This window comes from Saccostrea cucullata, unplaced genomic scaffold, assembly GCF_032062105.1.
Source record: "Saccostrea cucullata isolate Sc308-1 unplaced genomic scaffold, CSIRO_AGI_Scuc_v1 ctg27, whole genome shotgun sequence".
In the NCBI taxonomy this organism is placed as follows: domain Eukaryota; kingdom Metazoa; phylum Mollusca; class Bivalvia; order Ostreida; family Ostreidae; genus Saccostrea; species Saccostrea cuccullata.
Genome location: NW_026920935.1, coordinates 1,503,778 through 1,522,426, shown reverse-complemented (window position 1 = coordinate 1,522,426; position 18,649 = coordinate 1,503,778). Strand labels below are relative to the sequence as shown.

The 18,649-nt window shown below is 33.2% G+C and overlaps 3 protein-coding genes across 3 annotated transcripts in view; all 3 read right to left on the bottom strand.

The window, feature by feature from the left end:
• The window catches only part of LOC134258763 (cyclic nucleotide-gated cation channel alpha-3-like), a 49,680-nt gene extending 48,936 nt beyond the window's left edge, over positions 1–744 (bottom strand). The window contains exon 1 of the mRNA XM_062741344.1: positions 494–744. The gene's annotated coding sequence lies outside the window, so the exon portion shown is untranslated. The remainder of the gene's footprint in view (positions 1–493) is intronic.
• A 1,027-nt stretch (positions 745–1,771) lies between these two features.
• LOC134258789 (histone-lysine N-methyltransferase PRDM16-like) lies at positions 1,772–8,285 on the bottom strand. The gene is made up of 7 exons (XM_062741380.1): positions 8,219–8,285; positions 7,789–7,850; positions 6,619–6,703; positions 3,845–3,909; positions 3,535–3,726; positions 2,330–2,561; positions 1,772–2,064 (listed from the first exon to the last, which is right to left on the bottom strand). Exons 1-7 carry the CDS (start codon positions 8,283–8,285, stop codon positions 1,787–1,789), a joined length of 981 nt encoding a protein of 326 aa, XP_062597364.1. The 3' UTR covers positions 1,772–1,786.
• Positions 8,286–11,136: 2,851 nt separating this feature from the next.
• LOC134258708 (dynein regulatory complex subunit 2-like) lies at positions 11,137–18,600 on the bottom strand. The gene is made up of 10 exons (XM_062741248.1): positions 18,551–18,600; positions 17,831–18,010; positions 16,870–17,122; positions 16,395–16,618; positions 15,750–15,947; positions 15,557–15,634; positions 15,224–15,364; positions 14,005–14,157; positions 13,370–13,587; positions 11,137–11,414 (listed from the first exon to the last, which is right to left on the bottom strand). The coding sequence occupies exons 2-10, from the start codon at positions 17,996–17,998 to the stop codon at positions 11,318–11,320; spliced, it is 1,530 nt and encodes a 509-aa protein (XP_062597232.1). The 5' UTR covers positions 17,999–18,010; positions 18,551–18,600; the 3' UTR covers positions 11,137–11,317.
• Positions 18,601–18,649: the final 49 nt, after the last annotated feature.

The window sequence follows — 18,649 nt, the reverse complement described above, 5'->3', positions numbered from 1 at the left end:
AGCTAGGAGAAGGACATGCAACGAATGTAAAAAATGTTAATTTTTTGGTGAAGTCAATGCTTTTCTTGGGGTCCCTTTCATTTATTTGTCTGACTGTTGTGGAGATAAAAATAATAATGCTTTATTCTACAGGTAATGTTTTGTCGAACACTTCCGCTTGAGGCTACTCAAGTCTTTTTGACACAATCCCTTGCTTTGATCCTAAAAAGTTGCTTAGTTTTCGAGACTTCTTTTTTGTTTAATCGTGAATGAATTAAAATGAGTATGTCTTAGTTAAGAGGTAAGAATATAAAATAAACATTTTTGTCTTGATCAAGTTTCACATGTGAGCGTGTTACTGAAGTAGAGTGTTTAATCCCATCTTCTGGTAAGCTTTGATAAGTCAAAAGGCTCGTGATGAAAATTCCGTCAGTCAAGTTTTATAGCAATTAACATTCAGCATATACCACTCTTTTTCAAAACATTCTTAAGCGTCAATTTGCAGATAACTTACCAAAGAGGTAGCTCAATAAAAAAAAAAGTCTCTGTTTTAGAATACGTGAAGCTCCACAGTTCTCGGTAATTATTCAAACTTCCACTCATGCAATTTGTTTATAATAAATTCCAAGACTTGTCACATGAAATTGATTTCATTCCTGATATTTCCTAGTCATATCTTTTGACGTCACCAGACCATGAGGATCGAGTCTTTCTAAATTACTTTAAACGCAGAAGCGAAACCAGAAATATTTTCAAAGCGATAATATAAATATCTTTATTGAAATGATCTTACTTGATATTATGAACACATATTTATTCATACGGAAGTATATGATAACCGCACAAACTATTCACGAGTTGACGAATAAAAGAAAATCAATTGCCCTTGTTTTAAGGGACTGTCTCAAAATTTTGAGAGAAAGGGGAAAAATAATTAAAAATGGAAAAGAGCATTTGTAAATTTTGTGATTTAGCTTAAAAATTTGCTCTATTCAGCTCGTTCAAATGATCTATGGTTGTATCAATTATAATTTACGTCAAGGAACTGGACTTGTATCATATAACTTTTTTAATTAACTTTATATCGAAAATTATTTTAAACTTTTTTAATGGAATGTGGTTAGATATTTTTACAGAAACAATTTCAAAGAGAATGGTTAATATTGCAAAATTTTACAAACATCTTAACTTTTTGGTCTTAGTCGTAAGTTCGTTTGTAAAACGAGCCCCAGGACCGTTAACAGCCAATAAGGAGGAGGAATCGATTTAATTGACAAGAAAAAAGTCTTTTGAAGCGAACGATGTCATTTTAAAGTAGGTTAATGATTGATATATTAACAAATACGAGTTTGAAGTTAGGGTGCCTGAAAATGAGTTAGGTACCTTGTGGTAAAAATAAGTAGGGGGTACCCCGTATACGAAACAAGTGCCCGTGGGATGGACTCTCAAATTGGCCTATATATACTACTGACCAAATGCATCCATGGATCAGAACTACATGTGAATATGTCAATTGGATATTGTTATTTTTTTTCTTGTTATAAACGCTTATTATTAGTAATAGAAAGCCTAACAAAAAAAAATATCACATACCCGGTAGTTAAGCTCAGTGAGAAGAAGTTTAACGAATGATAATCGCTTTTTCTACTAGTGATAGCATATGATTTAATGAATACTTTGTCATAAGTATACGTACAGTAGGACTATTTGACGTAAATTAAGTATCAGAAAAGCTGCTACCCGTGTTTTTGGTACCTTGATCATAATTATATTTAGAGCTTCCGTCTTTGCACTTTATACATGTACTTCAAACACTATTACCACTCTTCTCACAAATAAAAGGGTAATGTAAATAATTGTTCCTTAAATCAGAATAAAATGAATAGTTCTCCTCTTTTGCCCACGACCATTTTCCTTCGTAAAAAGACAATAGTAATTTGATGGGTTTTGGTTTCGAGGGCTTCAGATGTAGCCGGAAGTTAGTGTAGAGGACTGGAGAGCCGTCGCCATGCGTCAAACTGGAATTCTGTCCAATGTGAACAGAGTTTACACGTATTTGCCAAGATCTTTGTGGAATTTCTAGATCTGAAGAGAAAAAATATTTTTTAATTGAATAAACTTAATATACGAAGGGGAAAATATTTTTGTAAATTTTAAGTATTTTCATGTCAGTTTTGGAGATAATTCGTTTTAATCCTCTAATTTCATATCATTATACTTCAAGCTACATGTATGAAAGGTTGCAGCATGAGTTTATAATTCAGAAAAAGGGGTTTTCTTTAAATATTATAAATACTTAATTAATCTAAAAAAAACTGACTTCGTTTCCTTTCAAAGTTTTTGTTATTACCTGGGTGGTTTCTAACTGTACCCAGTAGTTCATCATAATTGCTGCCATAGGTAATCATTAATTCTGTTTTGGGAGCAATATCTCTGGGAACTACATAATACACATTCTCTTTGCAAACCACGGGTAAAACATTCTCCTCGGCATCTGTCCTTGGGCTGTTAACGTATCGGAGCCAATTACTCTGGGTAGGATTTATACCGTCCACCATGTACACATTCTTACCTATGTTTTTCTGAAAGAAATAGGAAAAGTTTTGCTAAATTACATAATATATGACCAAAAATCCTCAAAGTACTTCACTTTTTTCTCTCTTTCTTTTCCACTGTTAATGATCCTTGAATAATCTGTTTGATTGAAAAATGTGCGATTTAGCTCAGCTTTCAGCAAACGGGGGTACACTGGAAATTTCAGTATGTAAATAATAACCTCAAATATACATGTAGTATCGCCTTTGACCTAATAATAGATTGTATTGATGACTATAGTCGTTTTATCGACCATAGAACTAAGTTTTGAGAAATAATGACTTCAAACGAGACTGTTGATAACTTTGTTTCATCAACTTGTTGGTTAAGAGCATGGTTTTGCGAATAGAATCAACTGGAAGACACAAGTTTCAATGCAAATGATAAGGGTATACAAAGCAAGGAAGGTTGGTGATGAAAAGTTAGAAGTTATCACGTTCATCATGTTTATCGTAATGTTTTGTTGTAAGATTTCCAATGATGTCTTTTTCTAGTAAAATATCCAGATATGCAACAGGTGTATCAGACTCTATGGTGTCTTTTATTTCAAGTTCCTTGGAATATTATGAATCAACATATGAATGGAGACAACTATTGTTAATTGATACTACTTCTGGATATACAAAATCTAAATAACAAGTTGAAGGCCATAGCAAATGGTTTTATTTTCTTAGGTAAAAGTTTTTGAATAATTATATTCTGCTTCATAGGAATGAGAATATGTCTGCCAATAACGGGTCGCAATTTATTCCAATTTGAATACCAACGGATTGTTGTAAAACCTTATCTTCAAAACATAATAAAAAATAATAACTATTCTTTTGTTTTGTAAATAAAGTAATTTAGCAACACATTAAAAGCACAATAATGAGTATTTAATATAGTAATGATATTATTCTGGATGTTTAAATAATGAATTCGTAAGTTATAAATCATTGAAATGGCCTAAAAAAAACTTACAATCCATCCGTAAGAGGCATCTCTGACTTCGGATATAGGGACTAGTTTTCCTTCATAGCTTCCAAGGATTGTTTTCTTAGGTATAAACATCTCTGTCCACGCACCAAAACCCGCGTTAGGAATCGACGAGTTTCGGATTGAAATTCCAGGGGGTGCTGTCAAAAGAGCTCGATCTTGTTTACCCTTAGGGACCTGTGTTTTATAATAATTATTACGAAAGATATGGTATACATTTATATTTTTTCCATCTTCATCCGAGTGAGTTCACATCAAAAATTTTTTTAAAAAAAGATAGAATTTCATATAATACCTTAAGAACTGGTAATATGTTAAACGTGCTTGGTTGAACAAGACCAAACGCACCTAGTCTGCAAACTGGAAAAAAATTAAATAGTTTATTATCTTTATACATACTTATATTATTTAGTATTTCATCCAAAAAAAGTTTTCAGATATTGGAAACTTAAAATTAGGGATAAAATTTATTAGGTATAAAGGATGACTGCACTTAAGGATTTGCGAAATTTGCGTCAAAATAAACTTTCAAAACAGACATTTTTCTTTTAATTGCTGTATTTTATTTACAATTACAATGCAAAAAGTATGTAACTACGATGTACAAATCTGTTGTCTAAAGTTCTTCAATGTCTGTAATATAAAATTCATTTTTTTTTTTTGTCATTTACGTTCAACCAAACTTGGTACAAAGCATCCTTGTGAAGGGGAATTTAAATTGTTAAAACTACGTACTGTGTTTCATGATATAGTATGATGGCAAAGTCCATGTTTTGCTGTGGCCGGAAAACCCAAAATATGAGTCGGATCAAAAAGTAAAATAGGAGGTGCACGATGGCAATATGTAATAAAGATTCTGTGAAAGTTTTCAAATTTCATTCAGTGGTATGAGAGGAGTTGCGGATGATTCCCAAAGCGTAACAGACGGACAGATTTAATATAAAATACTTTTAAGGGGAGATACACAAAAATAGGGTTGGGTCATTAAAAAATCTTCTTCTCAAGAACCACTGGGCCAGTAAAGCTAAAACTTATGTGGAAGCATCCTGGGGTAGTGTAGATTCTAAATTGTTCAAATTATGGGGACAATGGGGAATTGTTTTACATAGAAATATATAGGAAAAATCTTTGAAAATCTTCTTCTCAAGAACCACTGGGCCAGAAAAGCTGAAACTTATGTGGAAGCATCCTGGTATAGTGTAGATTCTAAATTGTTCACATCATGAACCCCGGGAGAAGGGCGGGGCCACAATGGGGTATCAAAGTTTTACATAGAAATACATAGGAAAATTCTTTTAAAATCTTTTTGTCAAGAGTAACAAAGCCATAATTGATCATATTTATGTGAAAGCATCCTCAGGTAGTGTAGATTCAAATTGTTCAAATCATGACCCACGGGGGAAAGACAATGAAAAGTTTTATATAGAAATATATAGGAAAAATCTTTGAAAATCTTCTTCTCAAGAACCACTGGGCCAATTTCGACCAAACTTAATACAAAGCATCCTTGGGTGAAGGGAAATATAAATTGTTAAAATCAAGGGACATATTCCCTCGAAAGGGGGGATAATCAAGAAAAGACAAAATAGGGTTGGGTCATTAAAAAAATCTTCTTCTCAAGAACCACTGGGCCAATAAAGCTGAAACTTATGTGTAAGCATCCTAGGTTAGTGTAGATTCTAAATTGTTCAAATCATGACCCCCGGGGGAAGGGTGGGGCCACAATGGGGAATCAAAGTTTTACATAGAAATATATAGGAAAAATCTTTGAAAACCTTCTTCTCAAGAACCACTGGGCCAGAAAAGCTGAAACTTATGTGAAAGCATCCTGGTATAGTGTAGATTCTAAATTGTTCACATCATGGCACGCCACAATTCAAAGTTTTACATAGAAATATATAGGAAAAATCTTTGAAAATCTTCTTCTCAAGAACCACTGGGCCAGAAAAGCTGAAACTTATGTGGAAGCATCTTGGTATAGTGTAGATTCTAGATTGCTCAAATCATGACCCCCTGGGGAAGGGTGGGGCCACAATTGGGAATCAAAGTTTTACATAGAAATATATAGGAAAAACTTTAAAAGCTTCTATGGGCCAGAAAAGCTGAAACTTATGTGCACATGGAAGGATCATGGGGTAGTGTAGATTTCAAAATGTCTAAATTATGATCAGTGGGGTAGGGTGGGGATGCATTATGTATTACAAGGGGAAAATCTATGTTTCACAATGTGGCCCATGGGCCTCTTGTTTACTGACTTAATACATAGTCAGCGCATGTTTGTCTATTATTCTCCTTTGAACAGTAGTTGTATATTTGCTTTTGTAATGTTGTGTTAAAAGGAGATTAATAGACAAACATGCGCTCATGGTTTAAAAGAGAAAAAACTGCTTCTTCTTACACTCGCTCTCTCTGTTGTAACCAAGGGCTGTGACACGTTGAATATTATAATTCACCACGTGATATCTTTCCTCAGGTAGTTTTGTGAATACAAAATTCCGTCACGTGACATTGGTAGCATGTTTTGTGCTAACTAGGACACTGTGCTCGAACATTAAATAGTCAATATTCTTTATTTACATGGATGCACTCATACTTTTAAAATCTTTGTATATAATGCATCTGTGCCATACAGAATAAATAGAAAGATGAAAAATAGAGATTTCGTCTTTTTTAATACAAGTCATTGTTATTCATCCAGTCTAATTTTAGTTCCATTCTTACAATATGTTAGCTCCGCCTCTCATACATACATAATGTTCAATCAAGGGCAGGTAAGTGTAAATGATCTGTATTTGGAAAACCGTAAGGACAAAAATGTGAAATTAGTTATTAAATTACAGTCTAAAATCATTTTTAACATTTAAATTGGGTGTCTAATTGACAGACCTCTGTAGTAAATATATAAAATTGAACTTGGGTCAACAAAGATCTACGGCGTTGTTATCCTTTTTTTACTAAGTGCTGTATTTTATTTCAATATGCAAAGCTTGACTCCAAAGTTAGAATATAAAATTCATTTTTTTTGTATTTTTCATTTACGTTCAATAGATTATTGTAGTAGCTACGTACTTGTTTCATGATAATATTTCAGTTCCTCTTCTAGCTCTTGAGGAGACATCACAGCTTTTATTTTTTTCCTTCTCTTGCTGTGATTCTATGGAGATTTAATAAAAATACTTTTAAAATACACATACCCGCCGCTTAAAGAGTTATTATGGGGATAAGAATTGCTTGTCAATCTGTCTGTCCGTGCAAACGCGTCCGGTCTATAACTTTGTAAGATAGATATGACTTGTGGTTACGTCATAGCCTTACAAATGGCCCTTGTAGAGATTCAAAGTCAGAAAAGACAGAAAAGTTGAAAATTAGTCACAGTTCATAGCTTCATTACTGAGAAACGTTAGGTCATCTGTGCATAAAGTTTAATTATGACGCATCCTTTGGTCAAGCACAGTAAAAAGGAACACACAAAATAAGACCATACCTATGGCACGCCAAATTCACAAAAATGAGCTAAACATAGTTTCACAGTCGATAAACTGACTGTTAACTATAGTTAACAACGTCAATCTATATTTTACATCTGTAAACCATAGTTAACGCGATAATCTATGTTTCACAACCGTAAACTATACTTAACACCGAAAACAATCATTTGCGATTGCAAAACATAGATTATCTGATAATTACAGTTTCACGATTTGTAAACTATAGTTTACAAACCGTTAACTATAGTTAACGGTCTGATAAATATAGTTTCACAATTTGTGAGACTATGATTAACAATTCTTAACTATAGTTTACGATTGTAAACTATAGTTTACAAACGTGAATCTATGTTTATCAACAAAATCTATTGTTAACGCTTTATTCAGACAGATAAACTTAGATTAGCATTCGTAAACTATAGTTAACGACCGTTAAATATAGTTTTACAGATGAAAAGTATACTTAATGAATCGTTAACTATACTTTACGAATCGTTAACTATACTTAACGAATCGTTAACTATACTTAACGTTTAACATACCGTTTAAATAGTTTACGGTTTGTAAACTATAGTTTACAGTCGATGTTTATCAATTGTGAAACTTTATCTCATTTTTGTGAATTTGGCGTGCCAATTGTTAACTATATAGTTTACGGTTTGTAAACTATAGTTTACAGTCGATAAACCTAGTTTATCAACTGTGAAACTATGTTTAGCTCATTTTTGTGAATTTGGCGTGCCTTACATACCTCCTCGGATATACAACTTTGAAAAGACGTACAGACCTGTTTTTTCTTCGGCATGCCTCGGTCTGAAAAAAATTTTAAACCATGATTAGACTTATGATTTGGAGTAAAAACATCTTCCTGTATGATATACCGGTATAAGTTTCGCTCTCTAATTTTTATTTTAAAATAGGTATATGACTTTTTTTCTTATTTTAATTCTCAAATAAGAATTATTAAACGGCAAAGGGACCCAAATATCAACATTAATACAATTTGGAAATGTACTGCATTTTTGTAGTCTGTATACCTTTTGTCATTTTCAAAAAATTGTTTCACTGCACATTCTCTTTTCTATTCTCTCTACTTTATACACATATAAGACCATATACTACAAATATTGAGAATTTCCATTACTTTATATGATGTACCTATGTATATAGTTAGTAGTTACCTTCCATATACCGGGTCAGAGCTCTCTCCTCCTCGGCCGAGTCGATCTGCGCCAGGGTGGAGCCCATCTCACGACAAACCTCCACCGACCTATTGTAAGTGGTCAGCTCGCTGTGGAAATTGTAGCACCCTTCATGTAGACCAACAAAAGGTTCGGGGCAAGGCAAAGCGTGGCAGAATGTGAGCACTGGGGAAAAAGTCAAAAGCATGGTCATACACAGATCGGTAAATGATGCACTGAAAGAGTTTGCATCATAATATACATGTGTGTACCGTGAGGTTACCACTATGCAAACCGCCTGAATTCAAAGCATAAAGGCGTATACTACATGCATGTATACTTATATTCATCATTCAAAAGACAAATTCAAAAAGCGTAAATCTAGTTAATCATTCGAAATGAATACTTACTAATAAATAGGCACAGAAATAATCCATAGAACACAGTTTGCATGTTTTCATATAAAATAGTTAAAACATATATAAAAATGAAATGCAAACGATATTGACGATTTTTTAAATGTTAAGTACACACCACACTGAAATGATTGACACCTCACTAGATCTCTAGAGCCGGGTGTCCGCTCGATGCCCGAGGTGAACATGATCAGGAAGTTGGGGCCATATTCTAAACATAAGCATAAGACCGTTGATTCAAGTTTTCATTGATTTTTTTTATTTATTTTTTGTAACATACCAATTACTTTACATATTTTTATATATAAACTTGAAAATAGTAACTTTTTTCCACGTAAAACAACGTTGTGTTTAATAAAATAGTGATGAATGGAGGGGAAATTCTTATAAACATATGTAAGAAACATTTAATTTTAATAATGATTACATTATAAATGCAAGTATAGCAAATGCATAGTCCTAAGGTATTCAAGGTCAGTTCTACCAAGAGACTGTCAAAGTGCATGGTAATTAAGATCATTTACAACTAAATGTTATAAAATTGAAAAATATTCACTATACAAAGATACCATAATGAATTGTTGGCGATTTTTGCGGTTGTTTTATAATAAAATACTTTTAAAAAAACATATATAATAATGACATGCTTCCTTTAGCTGAGTATTGTACTTGGCGATTCAGAACATGGGTTGTTGTGTGTAACCAGAGTTACGATGTCCACTCTGAGCCTAAGGAAAGAAAGACCAGGAAGTAGGAGAAATTTTCTACACAGAAGCATAAAATCATACAATCATTTCTGTTTTGAGGTCAATACGATGATTTAGCCACCTGAGGGATACCATATTCACCGAGTCCGAAGGGCTAGGTGAATATTGTACTTCGAAGATGAAAAAACCATCGCATTGACTAAAAAAACAGAAATAATTCTATCATATGACTCCATGAGGAAAACGATAGAAACTTTGTTAAACAACTTTTGCCATTTGTTTTACATTTGCTGATTTCATAAACTCAATGAGAGAAGTTAGGTTAAACTTAATATAACCAGATGTACCATTTTGGATTTTTAATTAAGAAATCTATTCTAGGTAGAATGTTAAAAAAATGATTAAATTTCAGGCATGTTAACCAATGTTGAAAATGGTGAAGGGGGCATTATAAGAGAAAAAAGTAACCCCCCCCCCCCCAAAAAAAGTGGAGAATTCTACAAACTTTTATTTAATGGGGTGGGTGGGTTGGGATGTTAGAGTTTATCATATGGGTGCAACTAACCTTTTAACATTTTTATACTACATGAAAAGCAAAAATGTCTGCACAGTAGGGATATGCTAGGAGGGAGAAGGCCCCCTCCATCCCCATCCCCATACATATTTAGGAAATTCCTCCACTCAATCTACATGCCACATTGTTATGTTCAACTGAGTGGAAGTCCTGTGAACTATTTGTATCAATTTGGAATTTCTAAATCTGTTTTTAGTCCAATATAGAAAAAATAAATCCTTTTATTATATGATTGAATAATTTCCATCTCTCTGATAGGCTGAGATCCAACTATGTTAGAAAAATACTACAGGTGAATATAACATTTATTTCCTCCACATTGATCTAAAAATAGATTGGGAAATTCCAAATTGATACAAATTGTTTTGGAAAGCTATTTAAACGACTGTGAATTTTTTTTTCATGTGAAGTAAAACATAAGCGAATATATATTTTAGGGTGAGAGTGGTAAGAGAGGATGCAGGGACCCCCCCCCCCCACCAACACTTTTACTGAACAACATGTTTTTATTACTTTTTGGCTGTCAGTTTTCCCTGATAATACTCCTTCCTTTAAAATTCTATCCTATAAAAATACTGACATTGTATTATTTTTTCATGGCAACTAAATTTGATAAAAAAACATTTCAAATTGATACGACTGGTAAGGTTTATTCACATTTTAATTCTGTTTCTCTCTTGTATTGGGCTAGGACTTTTTTAAATGCAAGTTAACAAGTAATGAGCTGTATCATTTTATCAGTGAATCATATAATAAAACAATTATTGCTGTTTTTTTCAGTCAATACAATGATTTAGCCATCTTCGATACTTCAAGTAATACAGCAATAATTGTATAATGTTCACCTGAAAAGTCATCTACAGGTGAATATAACATTTTCTAATATAGTTGGATCTCAGCCAATCAGTGAGATGGGGATTCTTAAATCATATACTGTAAACAAACTTTTATTTATGTAACAAAAATATCCACATGTTTTGCTACCTTCATTCATGAATATTTCTTGTCATGAACCAATACTTTAAGTAATACACTTCAATATTTATGTAGAATGTTGCCTCACAAACATTATTAGTCCTTGATGATTTCCATGATACTGAAGTATCATGAGGTGAAGATGTTCTGAATAATAGTTGGTTTACAGTTATCATCTTTAGGATCTTTGTCAATCTGTGGTTGTAACAACTGGTTGTAACAAAACATCATAACCAAAAGCAGGCAGATAAAACAAGAGATTTTAATAATCTGTAATTATAGAAAATATTTCAGTGATAACATGTATTACAAAAAGTCCTGCAAGCAGTACAAATTTCGTCAGCCTCCTCTCTTTTGCACTATCATTTTTGTATTTTTATAATGAGTGAAGCCCAGTCAATTAGTCTGTACACAATAACTGATGACTTCATGAGAGTTTGAGATGATGTGAGTGGTGTGCTGCCTCCACGACAGTCTGGGGTACCGGTCGACGGACCCGGGGATCACCAACAGGAACATTCAAACTGAAAAAGAAAAAAAATCAATCGTAAAAGTCACCTTATTTACACAGCATTACTGTAGATAACTAAATTTTCACGACGCCTTATTTTAACAAGATAGTCATTGACTAATTAGAATGACATTTTTGCGAGCTCATTGTCTCGCATAATTATGCGAAAATAAAGTTCTTGTGAATAAAAAGTGATTGACAGTATTTGTTTACAATTAGTGAGACATAATTTTCTTGAATTGTTGTTATTCCTCTATACAAGAGGCCCATCGGCCACGATCCCTCACCTGAGCACTGTGGCTAGTAAAAAAGAAGAAATTGGTTTATTATTGAATAATTTAAATCCAAAAGTAGTCCCATGACCAATCATGGCTTTGCTATTCTTGATAAGATGATTTTTAAAGAATTTTCCTGTATATGTCTATGTAAAACTTTGATTGGCCATTGTGGCCCTGCCCTACCACTGGGGGTCATGATTTGTACAAACTTGAATCTACACTACCTGATGATGCTTCCATATAAATATGATCAATTATGGCTTTGTTATTCTTGAGAAGAAGATTTTTAAAGAATTTTCCTATATATTCCTATGTAAAACTTTGGTCGGCCATTGTGGCCCCGCCCTACCCCTGGGGGTCATGATTTAAAGAAAATTGAATCTACATTACCTGAGGATGCTTCCATATAAATATGATCAATTATGGCTTTCTTATTCTTGAGAAGAAGATTTTTAAAGAATTTTCCTATATATTCCTATGTAAAACTTTGGTCGGCCATTGTGGACCCGCCCTACCCCTGGGGGTCATGATTTGAACAAACTGAAATCTACAGTACCTGAGGATGCTTCCATATAAATATGATCAATTATGGCTTTGTTATTCTTGAGAAGAAGATTTTTAAAGAATTTTCCTATATATTCCTATGTAAAACTTCGGTCAGCCATTGTGGACCTGCCCTACCCCTGGGGGTCATGATTTGAACAAACTGAAATCTACAGTACCTGAGGATGCTTCCATATAAATATGATCAATTATGGCTTTGTTATTCTTGAGAAGAAGATTTTTAAAGAATTTTCCTATATATTTCTATGTAAAACTTTGGTCGGCCATTGTGGCCCCGCCCTACCACCGGGGGTCATGATTTGAACAAACTTGAATCTAAACCACCTGAGGATGCTTCCATATAAATTTGATCAATTATGGCTTTGTTATTCTTGAGAAGAAGATTTTTAAAGAATTTTCCTATATATTCCTATGTAAAACTTTGGTCGGCCATTGTGGCCCCACCCTACCCCTGGGGGTCATGATTTGAACAAACTTGAATCTACACTACCTGAGGATGCTTTCATATAAATATGATCAATTATGGCTTTGTTATTTTTGAGAAGAAGATTTTTAAAGAATTTTCCTATATATTTCTATGTAAAACTTTGGTCGGCCATTGTGGCCCCGCCCCACCCTGGGGGTCATGATTTGAATAAACTTGAATCTACACTACCTGAGGATGTTTCCCCATAAAGTTTCAGCTTTCCTGGCACAGTGTTTCTTGAGAAGAAGATTTTTAAAACATACCACCAAATTTTTATTAATTCCCAATCATCTCCCCTTGAATGAGGACGTGGTCCCTTATTTGAACAAACTTGAATCCCCTTCATCTTAGGATACTTTGTGGCAAGTTTGGTTGAAATTGGCACAGCGGTTCTTGAGAAGAAGTCCAAAATGTGAAAAGTTTACAGACGGACAGAAGGACAGACAGACGGATGACGGACAAAATGTGATCAGAAAAGCTCACTTGAGTCTTCGGCTCAGGCGAGCTAATAATCATAAGGAATACTTTTATACGTGAGAATGAAATTTTTGCGCGCTCATTGTCTCACATAATTACGCGAAAATAAAGTTCTTTTGACTAAAAAGTGATTTACAGTATTTATTTACTATTAATTTCAATTGACTGAGCCACAATACTTACTTTACGTTGGTTCTGTTGTTGACCACCAGGAGTGGGTTGACTTGACTCAGTATTTCCTCGTTGACAGAGATTCCGTCCAGATACTGTTTCAGTAAGCTCCTCAGCTGTGTGTTCTCCTGTACAAGTGTCTGTTTCTCCTTGTCTAGGGCTAGCTTATCCAGGGCCACCTTATTGTAACGCTTCCAAAAGTTCTCCAGAGACGTAAAGTCATGCATTATCTGAACAAGATAATGAAACATTATTTACTTACATGTCAAAGGGTAAATTGAAAAAAAATTATTTTTGTAAAATTTTAAGGTAAATATGATATAACATTGACAATGCCTCTTCCTTTGTGTTTTTCTGTTTATCTGCTGTTAAATGATTTTGTTTTATAGTCTATTTGTGGGTGACTTTGTATTACATGTTTTTAATTATGTTTGGTTTACTTAGTCTTAATCAATTAATTTCACATAAAAGTTAAGTAAAGATAAAATTTTAGAAATATCAAGTTAAGGGTGTCCTTGAACACAAACATTGATCTTTGATGCAATATAAATCTCTAAAAAAAAATTTTTAAAGCATGTTGAGGATATATATGTGAATAATTTACATATGCTAAGTTCTTCTGTGTAAAGCATTCATTCTGTACCTACCAGTGCCAGTTTTTCATAGGGAGGCTCCTGTATGGCCGCCTCTACATCCTCCTTCTCTTCCTGAGTGAGCGACGAAGCGTAAAATGGCAGGACTTTCTCCTCCTCGGTCTCTAACCGTCTACACATCTCCGTCATGGTGATCACGTTCTTAACCTGTATCATATAGCCAGGGTCAGACAAACCTTACATATCTAATGAATTCTAATTTCATTTTGAATATGAATTTCTTGAACTTCATGATTAATCATTTATTTTACTGATGAAGTGGATTCATAAAATGCTTATATTTAATTCTTTTATGAAGAACTTGTGCATATGCAATGGGAGATAACTCCTCTCCTTATGGCATAACAAATTCAGTGTAAATTGTGCGAATACATGTAGTAATTAGTAGTCTTGACACATATCCCAACAAACAATACAAACAGTTTACAAAACACAGCATATGAGAGTCTGTTAATTAACCAAAAATTAATTAAATTTTTCCAAATATTAAAAAAGCCAGCCTCTGGCATTATGAACAGCAGATTTAACATAAACAAAAATCAAACTTCTGAGCACAAGCGTAAGACTCAAACATTCCATATGCTGAACACATACTTACTTATGTGTAAGGAACCTTTGTAAAAATTACACTGTTAACAAAAAAATGTTACCACATTGGAAGTCTCTCAATGAAGACCAAAATTAGGTGGTATGTAATATGTATACATGTATTATGATTGTTGTTTAGCAATGAGAAGTGGAGACGCAATATTTTATTTTTTATCTTGTTAAACTAGTTTTATGAGATGGTGGGTATTATGTGATCATGTTTCCAAAATATTTTTTTAGATGACACTTCAAAACATTGTAAAAATCAGACTGAATAAAAATGTTATTCATCTGGCTGTATTATCTGCATGTGTACATGTGTTATCACATGTGAGTTGTGAACTAAACACATGACATGTGAAATATACAAATATGTATTTCTATAACAGCTTACATATCACTTCCTATGTTGTCATTGTCGACTGAACCATAGCAAAGTTGTAAACTTAAAAAAAACATCATACAAAATATTCAAAAAGATAACATATTTTTTCAAATGTTTCATCAAGTCAAATGATTTTTTTAAAAAAACTGTATATGAAAGAACAAACTGACTGGCACAATATTTTAAATCTAGAGTATTTTAAATCTATGAAGAATTAATGTTCAAAAACAGAAATCTTACCTTTTCTGTTTTAGACTTGATGGTTTTAATGGCTCCGTTGCTCTCGATTGTCATTTTGGTCAGTTTAGCTCGTTCTCCCTCCCTCAGTTTGTTCATTTCAGCCTTCAGGTCTTGGAGGTGAGCCAGCATTCTCTCTCTTTCCTTTACAATTGTTATAGAATATATGTAAATTAAAAGGTTTAAAACCAAAAAATGTTAGTTTAATCTGGTGATTTGACACGCTTTTCAATATTCTAATTGCACCTACTAGTTCATATTTTAAGAGTATTATGACATAATTACTGTGTAAATTAAAAAACTATTTTATTTTGTTTGTTAGTTTTTTATACTTACCTCTTTAATTGATCGGTTTCTTTGCTCGTTTTCTTTTGCGTTGGCTGCCATCTTGGCTTTCAGTTGAGCAATATTTTCCTGCAATTGTTTTCAAACACATAATTTCAATTAAAAAAATTAATATTTTACAGTTTAACTAAGATAATGTGTAAAGTAATAATACATTTAAAAGTTGTACTTATCACAATCTTACAGAAATGCGTTGAAGTTTCCTCATCTGGAAGTCGATTTCCTGAGCGGACACATCATCCTTTGCCTTCAGTTCTTCAAATGCTGCTTTTCTTTCTGCATTATTTTCCTGGTAGTTTTTACGAGCTTGTTCAAATGCATTCCAGTAAAAGTTGAATTTTTCAGTCAGCTGATGTCGCAAGCCATGCATTTCTTCCATATCCTACAAGAAGATTTATTAACTAATAATACATGCATGCTATACCCAATATAGCTGGAGTTGCAAACGCATACTCCCACCTTACAACCTGTGTCAAATTTCTTTACATTTCAACACCCTAGATATAGGGTCCTGAGAATAACTTTTGAATCTTTATATTTACTAAGCCTAAAATCAAATACATGTAATGTATTGATTACCGTATAAGTGGAAATTTTAGCGAGACGCAAATTTAGCAATTTGTTCTTAAAAATTGATGTTTTATTTTTAGCGAGATGTAATTTTAGCGATTTTAAAATGCTCACTTAAAGAAACAGTTACAAATAAAATGCAACTAATTTTTAGTGATATTCAATTTTAGTGATCTCAACACCCTTGCTAATAATGCCAAAATAAAATCCTTGCTAAAATTTCTACTTATACGGTATTTGCAGATGTAGGTAGACTTACTTTATTGCGGATTTCATCCACCAGACTCTGATAATCCGACTTGGCGTCCCTCTCTCTCTCCTGGAAATTCTGGTCCATTGCAAACAGAATGTCTGAAATCTCATTCATCTCTCTACTGTGTTGATCCAACATGATGGCTCGCTCCGTGTCGAATTCCTCAGTAATCACACCCAGCTCATCCTCGTACTGCGTCCTCAGGAATTCTATACGGCTTCTGTGTTGATCTGCCAGGAGGAATGAATGTATAATATTTTTTAAAAACTTTGGTAGTTTTATTTTGGTAATTCTTTATTAATTGTGCATAATGATGCACGTTCCTATTTCTAACAAATCATAATTGTATGAAACAAAAAAGCAATGAAAATTGAAAAAAAGTATCGAGCTTGAGAAAGAAGCATGGGGGGGAGAGAGAAATTAGAACAAATTTACAAAAACTGAATTGTATTTAATGTTTAAAAAAAAGTAATGTACACACCAATAAGGTTATCTGTACTCTGTAGATGGGCCCTCAGTGACATTGAATACTGCTCATCAGCCTCCTGTAAATCTTTAGCCAAAGCTTTAATGGTGGCATCCTTCCTGTCTACGATTCTCTCAAATGTCTGACTGAGAATCTCCAGGTCTTTTTTCAGTTCTTTGGACTTGTTTTCTCTCATGATGTTCCTCCATTGATGGTTCAGCTTATTGATATTGAACTTTGTGGATCTTTCCTCCTTTGTTAGTTTATCCTGGTTATCAAGGGAAAATATTAAAAATGTTTTCAATGAAATAAATGATACCAAGGTTTGAGTGAAATACACAAGTGTTGTGTAAATAATTTCCCAAAAAGTTGAACAATGTAATTTGCAGAATCATGATAGCTGCAGAACTGTAGCTCTCCGAAAAAAATATATTTACAAACCAGAGAGCTACAGTGCTACCCAATCAAAAAACTGTATATTTATTGCGCACAAAAAAGTACTAATTTAAAAAAATTCCTTAATCCTCTAATGACTATCAAATACATGTACTCTCTTAGTTGACATCTGCACCAAGCGTGTTTGAGGGAATTATCTTGCAAACCAAAATGGCAATATCAATAGGCGAAATTTTCGATCATTTCAATATCAGGGCCAGGAGGGCTATTAACAACAATTACAAGGAATGTTTTGTTGTGGAGACAGTGAAAGAATATGTTAGGAACACATGGTTAGTAATATTTTGAGATGACAGCTTTAAAAATATGGAGAAATAAATCGAGAAACAGCTCAGTTTTTTGTGCACAATAAATATAAATTTTTTCAATGGGTGCTCTGCGGTCTGTCAATATAAATTTTTCCGAGAGCTACAGTTCTGCAGCTAGAATCATGAATAATGTCCAAGGAAAAAAAAAATTTCAATTTCATTATAAACATACTTTACTGTTTTTACCCTTGTAAATGAAATTTATTACTTACTTTCAGAAATTGGGTCAACATGTTTTCCTTCTTTTTCCTAAGTTCTTCCTCAGCCAGAGCTTTCTGTTCTTCATATGCAATCCTCTCCTCTTCAGTCATATTTGCTAGCTTGCTCGACTTCTTCTTTCCCCCCTTCTTCTTTCCACTTTTTTTGCCTCCCTTCGGCATGACTGCAAATAACTGTAATCTCATATGATAATCAGAGTCTCGTGATTATGTTTATTATCATATAACCCATTCAGTCTGTATTAATTATCTTTCAAAATGTGAGTGTTTTGTTTTATTTATCAAAGATTGATTGATTGATTAAATTAAAAACAATCAAATCCCACATTTAATGCTTTATAAAATATAATTTAATTTTTTGGATGGAAAGGTAGAAGAGTTATGTCCCTTAAATGCTTTCAAGTATATGTATTATTGTTTGTTATACACTATATTAAGATTATATAGTCATTGATTAAATAACTCTAAGTGTGTTCGCCAAGAATTGCTCAATATTAAATCCAAATAAATGGGCGTCTGCACAAAAACAATTCAATATAGGAAATAAATATACACAAACAGGTGCCCCGACGTATTTTCTGGGAGGAATCTCTAAAACACCACAGTGAAACATTCAGGGTTTTTTAACATTATTATATTAAACTTTTAATTCTTACAACCCATTTAGATATTTTCTGTAAAGTAATTTTGCTAAAGATTTTAGAAAATACTTACTATATCAGTATCAGCGAATGCGTTTGTTACACTTGGTTACAACAAATCTATATCTCACAGACGCTTGGAACTGTCTTGTCTTGCTAACCGTAATATTCT